At 43.0% G+C, this 16320-nt stretch overlaps 1 protein-coding gene across 5 annotated transcripts in view; it reads right to left on the bottom strand.

The window, feature by feature from the left end:
- Positions 1-365: 365 nt before the first annotated feature.
- Positions 366-16320, bottom strand: part of ABCA5 (ATP binding cassette subfamily A member 5) — a 55367-nt gene continuing 39412 nt past the window's right edge. For 4 of the 5 annotated variants that reach the window (XM_070480071.1, XM_070480070.1, XM_070480073.1 and 1 more), the window contains 19 exons: positions 15455-15582; positions 14912-15049; positions 14004-14117; positions 12474-12644; positions 11386-11499; positions 10597-10731; positions 9140-9214; positions 8542-8633; positions 7519-7645; positions 6978-7095; positions 6784-6875; positions 5103-5278; positions 4624-4699; positions 4434-4528; positions 3637-3756; positions 2898-3047; positions 2438-2517; positions 1195-1250; positions 366-675 (listed from right to left, as the gene is read on the bottom strand). In XM_070480071.1, the coding sequence (XP_070336172.1) occupies positions 568-675; positions 1195-1250; positions 2438-2517; positions 2898-3047; positions 3637-3756; positions 4434-4528; positions 4624-4699; positions 5103-5278; positions 6784-6875; positions 6978-7095; positions 7519-7645; positions 8542-8633; positions 9140-9214; positions 10597-10731; positions 11386-11499; positions 12474-12644; positions 14004-14117; positions 14912-15049; positions 15455-15582 (2165 nt within the window). In that variant the 3' untranslated portion in view covers positions 366-567. Of the gene's footprint in view, positions 676-1194; positions 1251-2437; positions 2518-2897; positions 3048-3636; positions 3757-4433; positions 4529-4623; positions 4700-5102; positions 5279-6783; positions 6876-6977; positions 7096-7518; positions 7646-8541; positions 8634-9139; positions 9215-10596; positions 10732-11385; positions 11500-12473; positions 12645-14003; positions 14118-14911; positions 15050-15454; positions 15583-16320 lie in introns of those variants that run through there. The other variant, XR_011492520.1, reaches the window with a different exon arrangement.

Below are 16320 nucleotides of genomic sequence, written 5' to 3'. Positions count from 1 at the left end.
ACAAGGTCTCCTTTCAGTTATTTTGGCTAATGCATCTTACCCAGTGAATGTCACAGCCTGCAAACCTCTCTCTGCCAGGAGCCTGTCCAGTGTTTAGCTTTTTAGCAGGCCAACTTCCAGTTTCTTTTAGAAAATAAAAAGGAGAAGCGGGCTTTTGCTTTATGTCTCTGTTCCATGTATTTGTCTTCTTATTTAGATTGGGGCATTACATACTTATGTAACTAGATGGTATAAACTTACAGATAGCTGCTCAAAACGATTCTATCACTATGTCTTCAAACCACAAATTCACAAGCACTGCTTCTGAAAGGTGAACAAGGACATAGTCAAGCTCACCTACAGACTCCAGCACAACACACTGCAGATGCCAATATGCAGGCTCACGCTGCTGGGCGCAAGTTTTATTTGAAGAAAAGCGAGACACAACTGATGGCATTTCAATGCAGGGCGTCAGGAAAACCCCAAGTGCTTTCTCGGCTCTTCAATTATTGTTCAAGCTGTAAACTGTTACACCAAAACTAAATCGTAAAAGAAAGAAACGCGGGAAGCGGGGCAAGCAGCATGAATTCAAAACACGACTCTGTCCTCTTGTGTTCTTTCCCACCAGAGTGTGCTGTTGAAGGTGCCACAGCTGTTGTCTTCCTCCTCTTGTTCTTTCGTGAGCTCCACAAAAACCTACATGGAAATAAATGAGTACAGTATTCTGCACTGCAATTATCCTAGGAACATTTTAAATAAATCAGCAGTGGCATGAGACTGTACCTAAATACACGAACTACTCAAGTATCAGGAGATACACTTAATGTTATTTAAACAGAATGATCCCCACTAATCCCATATATAGATGAATGTCATTTTAGAGGATTAATAGATCATTTGTTTTTTGACTGATAAAGTAGCACTGTGGTAAACGGTAATTTATAAATATTTAAGCAATGTAATTTCAGATGTGCTAATATGAATGCCATCCATCATGACTCATTTTCTTGAAACTAAAAAAAAAAAAAAATGAGCTATTTGAAATAAGCAGATGGAGAACCTCAAGTTGTTTAAAATTCACACAGTTGAGGAACACTCCACAGGAACCGGTCTCTGGCTCACAATCTCCTTCCCTCTCCAAAATAAACCTAGACACTTAAGATACTGTACCCTTTCTTCTACAGGAGAACTTTCAAACAGTTAACGGTGTGATACCTGTTCCAACGTTGCTTGAGAAAAGCTGTACTCTTCAATGGCGAATGTATGTTTAACTGTGACAACATAAAAAATAGTATTTCCCTTAGTAATATTTTTGAATAATCAAATGGCAATACCTACTGAGCGGCTAAAACGGGCTTTTTTCATCTCTCTGATCGGCCACTCGGCTGCAGGCTGTCAGTGACGCCACCCCCTACCTGCCTCCCCTTCCCTGCCCGCGGCCGCCCCACAGCCCTGGACGCGGGCTCACAGGCCGCCCACCCACAGCCCTGGAAAAGGGCTCACGGGGGCGCGCAGGGTCACGGGCCGCATCACAGCCCTGGGCGCTGGCTCAAGGGGCCGCGCAGGTTCACGGCCGCGTCCCGCTGCCCCTTCTCCCAGCAGCTCCTCGCCCTCCTCCCCCGAGCTTCTGCCGCGTTACTCCTTTTGGTTCATGCTTCTGTTGATCCCTGCTCTCTACCTCCCACCCCCACAATTCCAGCACAGTCTGTCCTGGAGTTCTGCAACTAGATTCCAGATATCAGCCCTGTGTCCATATACTTCTTTATATTTATTTTAGATCCTTTTGCAATCTATCCAATATCAAAGTTCTGGTTTTCTATTCACTCCTTTAATTCTCCCGCATTACTTCTAATGTCCCCTTTAAACATAAAGCAAGCACCAGGAAACACAGGCTACTTCATGGTTTTCAGATGCTTTTTTATAAAATGACCTAGACCTGAACACATGCCCCGTCCAGAAGGTGCCTCTCTCTCCTGGTGAGGTGTCTGCAGCCCACCTAACATTTATTTTTAAAATGCTGAGATCCCACCAGCGTCTCTACAGGCTGGGTCAGGAAGGCCCGCCCTTCTGCACGGCAAACTCTCCTCTCCTTTCTCCTGCTGCCCCTGGGGTCCTGCTCCCGTGGCTCCTTCCGGCCTAACACAAAGTGAGGAGTCAAGAAACCCAATGCTTCAGCTTCTGGACTGAAGTAGTGGGGGCTAATTAAACTGAACTTTCTCAGACGCAACATGAAAAACTGGGGTGACGTCCACTCAGGAGGGTGAAAGGCTTACACAACAACAAAGCTGATCGACAAAATCCCAGGCTGTATTTTCCTATAGGTTAGATTCAGTTAACAGAAGGTCATCTTACTAACTGTAGTTTCTGCAGTAAACTGAGACCCAACTTCTAAACTTTTTCATAAAATTCCCTCATAATTTGAAAGCCACCTCACAGTGTTTTTCAAATTATTACTCACCTTCTTCCAGCTTAGAAAAAGATTGTGAAAGGGACTGAACATCTTCCTTAGGAATTTTATAAGCCAGAATAGTAGAAAAACTGAAAGCAAAGATGAAGGAAAATTCAGAAGTGACTACTACTGTGTGTTCTGAAGACAAAATTCAACACTTTAAAACTTCAAAATAAAACTCCAATAATTTATTTTGACACTTTAGATAAAAATCATTTGAAATCTTAAAATATTTCTATGCACAATAAAATAACTCTTTTCCATACTACCAAACAAAAGCTGTCAAAACTTCAAGTACTATCACACACTGAAAGATCTAACATTAAAAATAAGTTAGACATGAAGGTCATCATCAAACTACATTAGTCCAATAATGATAGCATTCCTCCCCCCCAATCCTTAATACAGTAACCGATTTTCATGATCACTGCTCTATAGAGAAATGCAACTACATTTTAAAAAACTTTACCTTTCCTGACGGCTAGCATTTGGGAAAATACACTGAATTTCTCTTTGAAGACGGTCTACTTCCAGGTCTTCTATCCAATCCTTTAATTTGATTTCCAAAAAGTATCCTTTTCCAAATTTACTCTTCAGATGCTGGACTGTCCCAATACACCTGCAGTGAATTTTAGAAGAAATGTATAGGTATGAAAGAACCTGACAGTTTCAAAGGTGGTTTCTCACTTAAGGATAATGTAGGACTCCGTGGAGGCCCAGCGGTTAGTCTGCCAGTGAACGCCGGGGACATGAGCTCAGTCCAACTAAGCCCGCGACCGCAGCTGCTGAAGCCCCCGCGCCTGGAGCCTGTGCGCCCCCACCAGAGAAGCCACCGCAGGCAGAAGCCCACACCCGCCGTCGTCACAACCAGAGGAAGCCTGCTCACAGCAACAGACCCAGCGCAACCGAAAATAAAGGACATTATAGAGAAAAGAATGGCTGAGTAAATTCTCAGGCTGGAGTCCCTGGCCAATTTATGTAAAAGATGCGCAGGTAAGAGAGAACGCGGAGTCTCCTCAGGCAGAACGGCTGGCCAGTTGTGGAGAGAAAGGAACACATTTCCAAGTAGTTCTGTGGGGAGCTGATTAAGCACTCACACAAGGAAGCACCTCTCAACACTTGAGCTGACCCGCCTCGGAGACGGCTCTGAAATGAGGACGCCCCGCCCACGCCCCGCCCACGCCCCGCCTCCCACCGGCCACGCCCACCTCAGCCGCCCCGACACCAGGATGGCCACTCGGTCGCAGACGGCCTCCGCCTCCTCCATGTAGTGCGTGGTCAGGATGGCGGCGCGCTTCCGGTTTTTGAACGCGGTTCTAATTGCTCTCCTACAAAACACAAATGAAACGAACAGAAGGGAAGATGGCACCTGAACGTTAATGAAAACACCGGAGTTTTAAAACATCCAGCTCTTTGGTTAACAGATTTACCAAATATCGACTGCTATACTTATTATACTCTGCCCAACTATGATTCCTCTATCCTAATTTACCTTATTTCTGAAAGCTTGTCAAGTGGAAAGAAAAGTTCATGATTTCAAGTGTCCCTATGGGTTGAAAGTGTGTTAACCAACCAATTATACAAACTGAAGGCTTTTCATGTTAGAACATAAATAGCCACAGAATCACAGGGAAATCTTAACATGTGTCTGACCCAAACCTCACATTTCATAGACATGGCAATCTAGGCTCAAAGAGTCTGTCAACTACTTAGCAGAGAGTTTCAGTGTACATAATGAACATTCTAGACAGTACGGTTATGAGATATTCACTTATGTTACTTTAGACAAGAAGAAAACCATTAAAAACACTATTCAGACAACAGCATTCTCATTTTGGTCCCAGAATACACAATGTATTGTTAACACTTCATGAAAAATATGATTAAGTTTAAGGGGATCTCTAGAAATCCTTAATTGCATTTTCCTTCAGGGCAGGATGCTGAGTATGTATCGGTAACGACGGTAGAGCGTGGAGGGCCTCACGCGTCCCTGCCTCATACTCACCACATGTGCTGTTTGGCTTTGGGATCCATACCTGTGGACGGCTCGTCCAGCAGCGTGACCGGGGGGCTGCCCAGCATGCTCAGGGCGAAGCACAGCTGGGGGGACGACAAACACGGGGGGCTGTAAGACCCTCGGCCGGCGCAGGGCCAGGCGCTGGACTGGACATGCGCGCACGGTCTGACAAACGCACCTTGCGCTTGATTCCTGCGGGAAGTTTCTTTACGGTTTTCTGGAGGTGTTCCTTTAGATCAAGGGCGTTTGTTATTCTGCGAAAGAGATGGTATGAAATGAGCAAGCCATGATACCCAGAGAGAGTTAATGATACAGACTGTGATCCCTGACGCAGTTTTTTTTCCCTAGAACAGTTAAGTTGGTAGAAGCTCATTTCAAATAAATCAACATCTTGACTAAAAGGTTCACTTTAAATTAAAATAGGTTTCATGGCAATTCATAAGTACATTTATTCTATATTTAGAAATAGAAATGTTTTCATTTTCATAGCTGTCATAATTTGGTAAAAGAATATATGGAAAGTAATGATCTTTTTCCACGAAAGCTATGATCCAGGGAAATGCCTGTTGTGAAATTTTATTTTATTTCTGTTGTGAAATTTTAAAGCTGTGTGTCGTGACTCCCCCTGATGACAGGGTGCTGAAGGCAGGGCCTTACCGATCCGTGACCTCCAGCACGTCACTGGCTCTCAACCCTTTGACGGCTCCGTAGATCTGGAGGTGCTCCTGCAGGGTGATGTCCGGCCAGAGGGGGTTGATCTGGGGACAGTAGCCCATACACCTCCCAGAGTCGTCTTCTTCAGCTGGGTGTGAAGAGTAGTCTCCTAGGAAGACCTGCAGAAAGACAAAAGGGCTGCTTTTGCTTCACTTAACTGTCATAAAGGAAGTGGCAGGTGGATTACTTCAAACTCCTTCCCAGTCAGGATAACGTGAGGGCAGACTCTCCCTTCTGAGGAAGACAGGACCTATATTGCTGAGCTGGAGGTGAGTGACCTGGTCAGAAACGGGGACCAGGGATGCAGGGCTGGGGGGGGGGGGAGGGAGCCTCAGATTTAACCACGAAGATCAGGGGCTAATTGTACGTGTTCATTTATATGTTTATTTCTGGCTGTGCTGGGTCTGTGTTGCTTCAGTGGCCTTTGTCCAGTGGTGGTGAGCAGGCTTCTACCGCGGGGGCCTCTCTTGCTGTGGGGTGCCGGCTTGAGGGCACGCGGGCCTCAGGAACATGGCTACCAGGCTCTCGAGCACACACTCAGATGTGGCGCGTGAGCTTAGGTGCTCAGCGGCATGTGGGATCTTTCCAGATCAGAGATCAAACCTGTGTCTCCTGCATTGACAGGTGGATTCTTTACCACTGAGCCACCAGGGAAACCCTGAAAGGTGCTATTTGGGCCAAGGAAATAAGTGAACTTGATTATCAGGTTTTCTATTGAGTAAGGAATAGTCAACATAAGCAACACCCAAGGCAACAGAAAGAGAGTAAAGTGTGCTGGGCGTTCTCTGGGAAAGCAATGAGCCAGAGCAGCTGGTGTGAAGGAGGCGGGAAGTGGGAGTGGGACAGTTGTGCAAAGTTCCTGCAAAGAGCTTGAGAGATGCGCCCGTCACCAAAGGCTGGCTGAGGGCAGGCTCAGATCAGCTCCTCCACTTCCTGGGGTCAACACGGGGGTGGCTGTTCAGTCAGCGGACGAGTCACCTGGGCTTGTAGCCACCACAAAACAGGAACACTGTACACGCGTGTGCTCTGCATGTGTGCACGGAAATCTCACTATGTACAGCATTCTCACAGAGAGCATGATCTGATCAAGCTCTCCTAAAAAATGAACATCAGAAACATAAAATCTGAGCACTGAAATCCCATTTGTCACTGTTGTTAGTTTTGTTACCAAGTCGTGTCTGTTTCTTTTCGACTCCATGGACTGCAGCACGCCAGGCTCCTCTGTCCTTCAGCATCTCCCGCAGCTTGCTCAGATTCACGTCCATTGAGTTGGTGATGCTATCTATCTCATCCTCTGTCGTCCCCTCTCCTCCTGCCCTCAACCTTTCCCAACATCAGGGTCTTTTCCAATGAGTCGACTCTTCCGATCAAGTGGCCAAAGTATTGGAGCTTCAGCTTCAGCATCAGTCGTTCCAATGAATACTCAGGACTAATTTCCTTTAGGATGGACTGGTTGGATCTCCTTGCTGTTCAAGGGACTCTCAATAGTCTTTTCCAGCACCAATTCAAAAGCATCAATTCTCTGATGCTCAGCATTTTTTATAGTCCAACTCTCACAGCCATACATGACTACTGGGAAAAAAACTAAAACCATATTCAGTATAGGCCACACCCTAGACCATACCTGGCCTGAAGTCGGCTCAATGTCACCAACCAGGATGTTAATAATCGTGCTTTTGCCTGCGCCATTCGGACCCAACAGTCCCAAGATCTCTCCTGGAGGAATGAGAAGAAAAGTCATCAAATGCAAATCAAACTGAAAAATGAGAATTACTCTTCTGGGAAAGTTATTTAAGAGAAAAATAATTAAATACCAGCCTTTTTTCACACAGAAGGAGACATATTTATTTGCCACTTTCTTTACTTTTCTTGTAGGAAGAAAATCTTTCTTGTCTTCATATTCTTTGTGCAGATTATTGACCATAATGGCTGGTTTCTAATAAGGAAAATAGGATTTTAAAAGAGAGTTATAAATCAAATATCACTAAATGAAAGGCAGTATACACCTCATGTCCATGTTATAAGAATTATATTTCCTAATAAGGGGTACTGTACAAATAAATATCCCATTTATGGCTGAAATAATGGCTTACTCAAAAGTGTGTGTTGTCACTCAGTCATGTCCGACTCTTTGTGACCTCATGGACTGTAGCCGACCAGGATCCTCTGTCCATGGGATTTTCCAGGCAAGAGTACCCGAGTGGGTTGCCATTAGGTGGACAAAAATAGTTTTTCAAAGACAGGACTTTTTCCAGATTGATTCATATGAAAGAGGACTATTTTCCAGGTTGATTCTTGTGCGCGAGGAGCTAACCATTGCTGACCATTGCAGACGACCCAGCAATAAAGACTAACTCACCTCCTCGCAACACTGACAGCTCATCAGCTCTTTGACCTTTAGCCTTTCAGCTTTGACATCTTCATCTTCATCCTCATTGTTGGGTGGTTCTGAAAACTTTCTGTGTTTGGACTTTGTTGAAAGAGTCCTAAAAGTATAAACAGATTTTCAGGTAATAGTAAGAAATTCAAGCACTAAGTACAGAAAAGACCAGGGGGGAAAAAAAACACATCAACCTGAGCTCTGATGTTAAGAGAGAGCTCTGTGAGCCAGGTAAGGAAACTGGAGTGGGTTGCCATTTCCTCCTCCAACGGATCTTCCTGACCCAGTGATCGAACCTGCATTTCTTGTGTCTCCTGCATTCTATATTGCTGAGCCTCCTGGGAAGCCTCTACAAAGTAGTATCTCTTGGCAAAAACAAACAGGTAATGAGGTCCTGCCACCTGCTTCAGCATGGGTGAGCTTTCAGGACATTATGCTAAGTATACCAAGCCAGACAAGAAAAGGCCACATCTTGTGTAATTCCATTTATATGACTGTGAAATTGGCAGATGTATAGACAGGAAGCAGATTAGTGCTTATAGAGAGCTGAGGGGGGAAAGGAAGTGACTGCTAATGTGTACAAGGTTTCTTTTGGGGGGGGGTGGGTGATGGAAATGAGAAAGTGAAGTGAAAGTCGCTCAGTGGTGTCCGACTCTTTGTGACCCCACAGACTATACAGTCCATGGAATTCTCCAGGCCAGAATACTGGAGTGGGTAGCCTTTCCCTTCTCCAGGGGATCTTCCCAACCCAGGGATCAAACCCAGGTCTCTCTCACATTGCAGGCAGATTCTTTACTAGCTGAGCCACAAGAGAAGCCCAAGAAAACTGGAGTGGGTAGCCTATCCCTTCTCCAGTGGATCTTCCCGACCCAGGAATTGAAGCAGAGTCTCCTGCACTGCAGGCAGATTCTTTACAAACTGAGCTATCAGGGAATTACATGATGGTGTGGTTGCACAACTCTGTCAATGTACTAAAAAAAAACATGAAAATTAAAAACTGACCTGAAAAAGGGATCCTTCCTTAACGACCTGCCACCATATTTTTTCTCGCAGGACCGCAGGAGAAAAACCCACAGCACGCAGTGCAGGTAAGGCTGAAAGAAAAACAGCTCATGACTAGAACATTTTTGGTTATTTTTTCCCCTGCCTGTACCAACAAAACCAAAAAATCACTATCAATACATCAGGTTCCTTACCATCACTGAAAAAATTCATCATCTTTTTAAATTTTTTTGCATGTCATACAATGAGGTAGAAATAAATGTTAATACAAACCAAGACAGACTTTTAGTAATGATCTCTGCATATTTTTCTACTGCTGCAAAGTTCATTTGTTGTCAGCTTCGTAAATTATATAATTTTTTTTAAAAAGCTTTGTTTTTTGCTTCTATGGAAGCCAAAATTATTGTTAAATGGAATTAGTGACATGTCAAAAAGCCAGTATATTAAAATGGATGTATGCAATACACAAAACACACACATTCAGTAGCAGTAACTCACACACCTGACTTCTCATGTGCCTTTGTTTTTATGCAACGGGATAACAACTAAACAGAGGTTAAAAACCTCTTGACCAAACTATGGTCAGGCGACTTCTTACCGATACAACAGCCACCAGAAGGCTGTCCCACGGATCGTAGGTGTCCTCATTTCTCTGAAGATTCTTCCAAGTGATCTGAGACAAGAATGTTTGGAAATGTGTACGCAGCTTAACACTGTGATACAATGCGATCTGGCCTCTGTCCACAGTCTCTGGCACAAAGCTTCTAGAAGAGCCCCGGGGGTTTTCTGAGTGACCGGTGAGGGGAACCAGCCCCTCCCGCTCTGGAGCCTGCTCCTGACGGGACCCTCAGGGGACGCAGGCCGACTGCCAGAGGAGCCAGCCAGACCCCAGAGCTGGCACTGCCGGTCCAGGCCGCCGCCCCGGAGACGACTCATCGCCTCCTCGCCAAGGGACGGAGCCACCAGCTTCTGAGGAGCCACCAGCTTCTGAGCCGGGGCGCAGGGAGCACCCCTGGCGGGGGCGGCTCACCACGAACGGCCCGGCGGCAGGAGCCCTGCCCTGCGGCCCTTGGTCCCTGGTGTCGCCTGGGGTCCACTGGGACACGCTGGGACGGGGAATCCAGCGCTCCCCTGAGTTCTGGGAGCCGCTGGGGCAAGTCACCGAACCTCCGAGAAGGGGTCCAAGTCAGACAGAAGCGGGGTGACGGGGGCAGCCACAACCTGTGTCTGGAATCTGAAGTGGGGGCTGCCTGCAGGACTGACCCCTCGACCCCCCGAGTCTGCACTAACTGCAGTGTCAGAACTGCAGCATGCCCGGGAAAAGCCCACATTTGGTGTCAGAGCCTTGTGAGTGGAGGACACCATTTTCTTTGCTACAATGTGTAGAAATAGTTGGATTAAAATTTTTTAAAAAATGTATTTCATAGCAAACATGTCTCCTCCATAAACTAGCTAGCTATCCATATTAACAGCCATGTTTCGTAGTTAGATTAAAATCTTCCTCACCCCAGAATATGCCTGTCAGGGCATATATAAATTAAATCTATAAACTGAAGCTAAAAAAGGGGAGAGGAGGGAAGTAGATACATGGGCAGAATTAATCAGCAATCATCCTAAACGAAAAACTCATCACTTAATTTTTTTCCAATCACATAGCAACTGTATTCAATTAACTAGGCTTAATAAAATTGTTATATATTTTTCCTCAAGAAAAATTCTCTCTCACCCCTTTAATACAATGTTTAATCTTTGAAAAACACCCCCCAGACAAATACTGACTGCAGTCAGATTATCATTCTAATTTAGGTACATTGTCTGAGGCATGAAAGACCTTATAATGAATACAATCCTTCTCCTTTGAGAACTGACAGCTTAAAATACCTGCTTGAAAAGATTCTAGTCATTTTAAACTGCTGCATTAGTAACATTTAAATCAAGTAGTAGCAGCTAACTTGATTTTTAAAAATTATTTCAGTACAAGAATTAAGATCCCAAAGATTTAGGCAGTATTTATTTATGCTTTTCTAAAGATATTCAAACATCTAAGAGACCTACCTTTATGAAACCAATCAGGCAACCTAGAAGTGGATAGATTGGGATGGTAATGCAAAAGATATAATGAAGAATAATTGTTGCTGTGTTTCCCATGAAGTAAGTTATTTCAGTGACTGCAATGCAAGCCAATGCTGTCTGGAGAGAACAGAGAGAGAACAGGTGGAGAGATGTTCAGAAATTTCATACAAACTTCCTGTGTGCCCGGCGTTAACTGAGCCTTTACTCCCCAAATAAAACAAGGAACCATAGGAGATGCTTAGCCAGGAAGCACCAGTTAGCTGGTACCAGCTGTCTGTGGCTGGCACCTTGGCCATTCTGTTGCTCAATTGCTAAATCTGTCTGTATAAGTCTGTACTGTTGACTCTCTGCGATCCCCACGGGCTGCAGTGCACCAGGCTCCCCGGTCGTCCACTATCTCCCAGAGTTTGCTCAGATTCATGGCCACTGAGTCTGTGATGCTACCTAACCATCTCACCCTCTGTCATCCCCTTCTCCTTTTGCCTTCAATCCTTCCCAGCATCAGCGTCTTTTCTCATGAGTCGGCTCTTCACATCGGGTGACCCTGGGCATGCTAGGTGCTGAATGCAACAAAACACCACCCTGTCTTGGAATGGATGGGGCTGAAGACAAACAAGACACACACAGACACTGCCACTAGCTATCTAAGTTCTGTGCTTAGAAAAGACACAGTAACCTTTATGAGTATCATCACAGAAAGGAAAAGAGTTTGTGACTCTCAAATTATGTGCTAGGAAAAGCTGAGACAAAATAGTATAAAATGTGACTTACCACAGAATAGATAAATGACCAAAATTCTTTGGTATTTACAATTTTTTTAAAGGTGAAAGAAGTAATGTAGGTAAACAGAATAACTGATGGAACGTAACCAATAAGGCAAAAAACCTGGAAAACAGAAATTTGTATTTTTATTTAAAAATGAGTAGCTAACCATACATATGATGTAAAGTACCAGTCACATTAAAATATCAAAGAATAACTATTTTTCAAGTTTTACTGCTCTACAAATCGCTCCAAAAATAATTGAAATTGTGGTAACCTAGTGTTACCATCCAGTTCTCCTAAATCAATAAACCTCATGTTTTCAACTGTTCACACAAACTTGAATAAGCCATTTAAAACTAAATACTATTTGTAATTCTTTTTTATACCAAGTAAAATACTATTTCATCATTTTATTATAAAAAGCAAGCATAATGAGTTACAAGTTTATTTACCTCAAACGATTAGCTTCTGTTTTAATGCACAGCACTTAATGCATTTTATAAATTTGTAAGAAAAACATTTATTAATTTATAAGGTAGAAATTAACAGGCAAGGTCAGCATGCTCTCTGATTAAAGCTGCCATGTTCATTTTCAGCAAATCTAACCTACCAACCTCTGTCTTCCCTTTTTCCTAATATAATTCACAGGAAATTATCTAGGATCAGTCATTCACTGACATACAAATATGAATCCAAGTCATTCTCTTCCTTAGTATTTTAAGCCATATTTTAAATTACGGAATAAAAGAGCTTCCTCTTCATGAAATTATTCTCAGGCGCAGAGACAAAGGAGATATTTAAAGAAAAAACTTTATGTATTCCTGATGACATACTAGTAGGTCTTCTACATGAAGGATCACCTCAGCTCCAAGGAATTATTTTATAATGGTGAAATCATTGTTTTTAAAAGCCACTTAGAGCAATACGACCTGCACTGGTTATAGGTACCATATACAATAATTAAATAAACACTGGTTCTATTTTCTGGAACATCATAATTACTTAATCAGATGACTGCCACATTTATAGACATTTAGCTTTTTAAGATAACATTTTATTTATAAATAGCATGAGCACAACCGATGTTAACTTACCACAGAAAGAAACTTGACAGCATAAAAATATAATCCATAATGAAATGCAAACAAACTGCCTAACATCAAAGTAAGGACCACAAAGAATAAGGGGATGTCAACAACAGCCTGTCCGAGCCAATATGCAGAAGGCAAGAGACCTGAGAGTTTAAGCTGAGTATAAGCTTTGGTCTAAAAAAAAAAAAAGGAAAAATTGATTATAATTTTAAACATACTACAAACAAAAATCTCTAGCAAATGATTGCAGAACTCCTAATTTTACATCAACAAGAAGGGTCACATTCCATCAGTAGGTAATAAAAGCCCTCTGACAGCTAAATATAAATTCCATTTGGCCTTTAATCTGGTTCATTATTTCTGAGGCATACCAATTTCAACAGTATTTTTCAGCATCAAAACACAGCAGTGCTGCTAAGAAACACAAAACTAAAATAAAGTAAAAGGGCCATGGGGGTTATAGTTGTGCAAACAGTAAGCTGCCAAAATGTAACTGTTTTTGAAATTCTGTGAAACAGAAAAATTATGTTTAGGAAAAAAGGATGCTTACTTTTAAACACTTGACCTTTCATGAAAACACTAATAAAGGGCTAAGTATCATTGGACTTACAGAGGGCTTTCAGCTTAAGTGTGAAACTTGTACTTGGATGCATTTGAAAACCTCTTATGCATTCGTGTGTAGAACAAGAGTGTTAATTGTGATTATTACCACAAGGGAATACCATTTTCACCTGTGTGAACAGGTGAAAATTTAAACAATCATTGTTTTCCTAATATTGTCATTATATAATTTGAAATTTTAAGATCTTCCATAAATGTAAATACCTACCAATCTTATTCAGGTGATTTTTGTCATCTATAAAAACATCTACTCATAATAAAAAAAAAATCTACTCCTAGTAATTCAATGTCTGATATGAAAGAGCTGGCCACAGAGGATGAAAGAGGGATATAAAGATTAGTTAAGAAGAAGAAATGATTTCATAAGTGGATAACATTTGTGTTCAATGAACACAAGAACAAAAATATCAATTCCAGTATACACATAAAAACATAAAGCATGTCAAATACAATCATTTTTTGAAAATTCATGTTATTGTCACTCATACACTGCTGGTAGGAGTGTAAAAGGGTTTTATCCACCCTGAAAAACAGATCAACAATGTCTTATAAAACTAAACAAGCAATCACCATCCAACATAGCAAGTGTACTCATAGGTGTTTACGCCAGAGAAAAGAAAACTCATGTTCACACAGAAACCGGCAGCGAATGTCCAGAGCAGCTTAAGTCACAACAGTCAAAGCTGAAAGAATTCAGATCCACACCCTGGAACACTTTTAAAGCGCACGACAAGCACTCAAATAATAAGTGACAGGTGTTACTCTTACTGTAATAAATATATTTATGCTCCATTTACTTACTCTCAAAATAATAGCTGCATGTAAGTCTTGTGCTCACACAGAAAAGTTCAATTTCTTGTCTCAGAATTCTTAACAGTCAACTGCACCTGTGATTTTTAACTGAGTCATTACCTTGTGATTCTCTGCATTTTCCATGGCAAAGTAAGGAGGCATTGCGGTAACAATAACCCCAAGTAAAGCTGCTTGGAAGTACAGCTCGATTTTGAAAACAATGTCCGTGATTTCCTGAAAGACAAGCTCAGAGTGAGAAATGGAACGGAGGATCACTTCATATCAAGTTACTAAACGCTTTCTAACAGCCCAGCAGAGCTGAAGAAACGCATCAGGGCACGGCCCTGGACAACGCCTCTGTGAAGAGACGGGTGCACAGCAGTTAACACGCAGTGGCCACAGTGCCAGCTCGGTGCTGTGATCCTGGGCAAATGACTGTGTGTTTTGTGTTCTTACAGAGGTACACAGGATAATATGGCATGTTAATTAACATTCACCATTTACTTAAAAATGACATTGCACATGAAGTGCAGTTAACCTGTGCATGAGTGGTTCCAGCAATGAACGTGACTCTCAGAAAGATCTTGATGCCTTCACTGATGCCTGGACTATAAGCCAGCAGGCATCTTGGAGACTCCTCTCCGCCACTAGGAACAGTCATGCCCAAGCTCAGCTACCTATGGAGCCAGGTGCTTCTTATTCCCAGCAGGGTGGACTGTGGCTCCCTCAGGCCCAGGGATCCAGGTGCAGACAGCAGATGCTTCAGACAACCTGGTAACCACCTGGTGCCCCAAACAAACTACCCAGAACCACTCTCAGCAAGGCTATCTTCTGACCTGAGCTGGTCCCATGGCAGAACCTAGACGTAGGACGTGAACATCCCCAGCTCAAGTTTTAAGAAGAGGAGACAGGATGAACATCTGTAGGTTTCATTTGTCATTATCATTGGCTTTTAATAGTTATTTTACACACACACACACACACACACACACACACACACACACACACACACTTCCAACTTTGCTTACCTGAAAGAATGGGGTATTCCAAACCTGGATGCTTTCAGTGACGTTTGAATGATAAAGATAGTAGTTACTAATGATATTCATTAACACGGGTAAAGAGTAAACCATAGTACTGTTGAAAACAGCAGTAAAAACATAGTCCTACAATTAAAAAAAGGAGTTATTATACATAGTATATATGTAAATGAATAATGATTGCTATGTACCAAGCACATGAATATATGATTGCTTTTCTTACCAACTAAGTTAATTCTCACTAACTATATTGAAAACTGATGCAACAAATCATAGAAATAATACTTAATAAAAGATAAAAATAACCTAGTTTGGAATCTAGATATTTTGATATTTTAAACAAAAAAAAATGATAAATATAATTACATTCGTCATACCTTTATATATTGGTTTTCCATCATGGCATAAAACATATTACAAGTAAACACAGCAAGCTATTTCCAAAAGTAAATTTTAATTTCCAACTCATAAGGTCGATCAGCAAGTGATTAATGTTAGAGGAAAGGTTTCAATCACCTGCAGTGCCCTCACCTTTTCTGCCCGCGTCACGTTCAGAGCTGCGCTGTGGGGCGCAGCGGACATGTAGTCGCTGTCAGTAAACATCGTCACCATTATGTTCTGATTTGTGAGAAAGCCAAGAAGGTCACTGATGTCCGAGTCTGGTATCAGAAAAGCAGCAAATGATAAACAATTAGCTGACATGGGAAACAGACATGGGCTTTTAATAATGTTGAAGAGCGCTCTTTCTGAAGACCTCCTTATCCTCAGCTAGCTAAGATGCGAGTAAGACCACTGGCTCTGCAGCCTGTCTGCTGAATTCAAACCTGCACAGATGTGCACAGACCTCAGAGCAGAGGCCAACACAGCAACTGGGCCACGTTCAGCTGCCGCCGCCGCTGCCGCAACTCACACTGAAAGTGGCCCCATCACACAAGCAGTCCGGCTGACGACTGCTCCAACCAGACTTCTGTGAGAACAAAAGCCCACCTGGCGATGTTACGTAACGAGGTCACCTGCCAGCTCAGAGACGCAGAAGCCAGGGGCAGCGTTAGGTAACAGCCCACCTGGGGGGCTGCTGTGTGTTCTGAACAGACTGTGTGGACGCCAGTGGCCTTCAGACAGTGACCTCAGGTGCAGGTCTCCATCTACAGTCTTCAGGATGCCTGGAGCCAGAGGGAGATGCTGAGTCCCACCCAAAGCCTAGCCTGTACCATAACACCTGGGGAGTGGGAACAGTTCTCTGTCCATCACCGGAAAGGCCAGGATTCAAGCAAAATAAGTGTGAATTTGAGAAGAACCAAAACCAAACAAAGGAAAACTCTATGGGTGACTGAGCAGTCTGGCTGGTGGCTCAGACTCAGCAACAAGTGTTTTAGTGTCAGAGACGGGCGCTTCCA

This window comes from Odocoileus virginianus, chromosome 17 (assembly GCF_023699985.2).
Source record: "Odocoileus virginianus isolate 20LAN1187 ecotype Illinois chromosome 17, Ovbor_1.2, whole genome shotgun sequence".
Lineage (NCBI taxonomy): Eukaryota > Metazoa > Chordata > Mammalia > Artiodactyla > Cervidae > Odocoileus > Odocoileus virginianus.
This window is presented reverse-complemented; position numbering and strand designations above follow the sequence as displayed.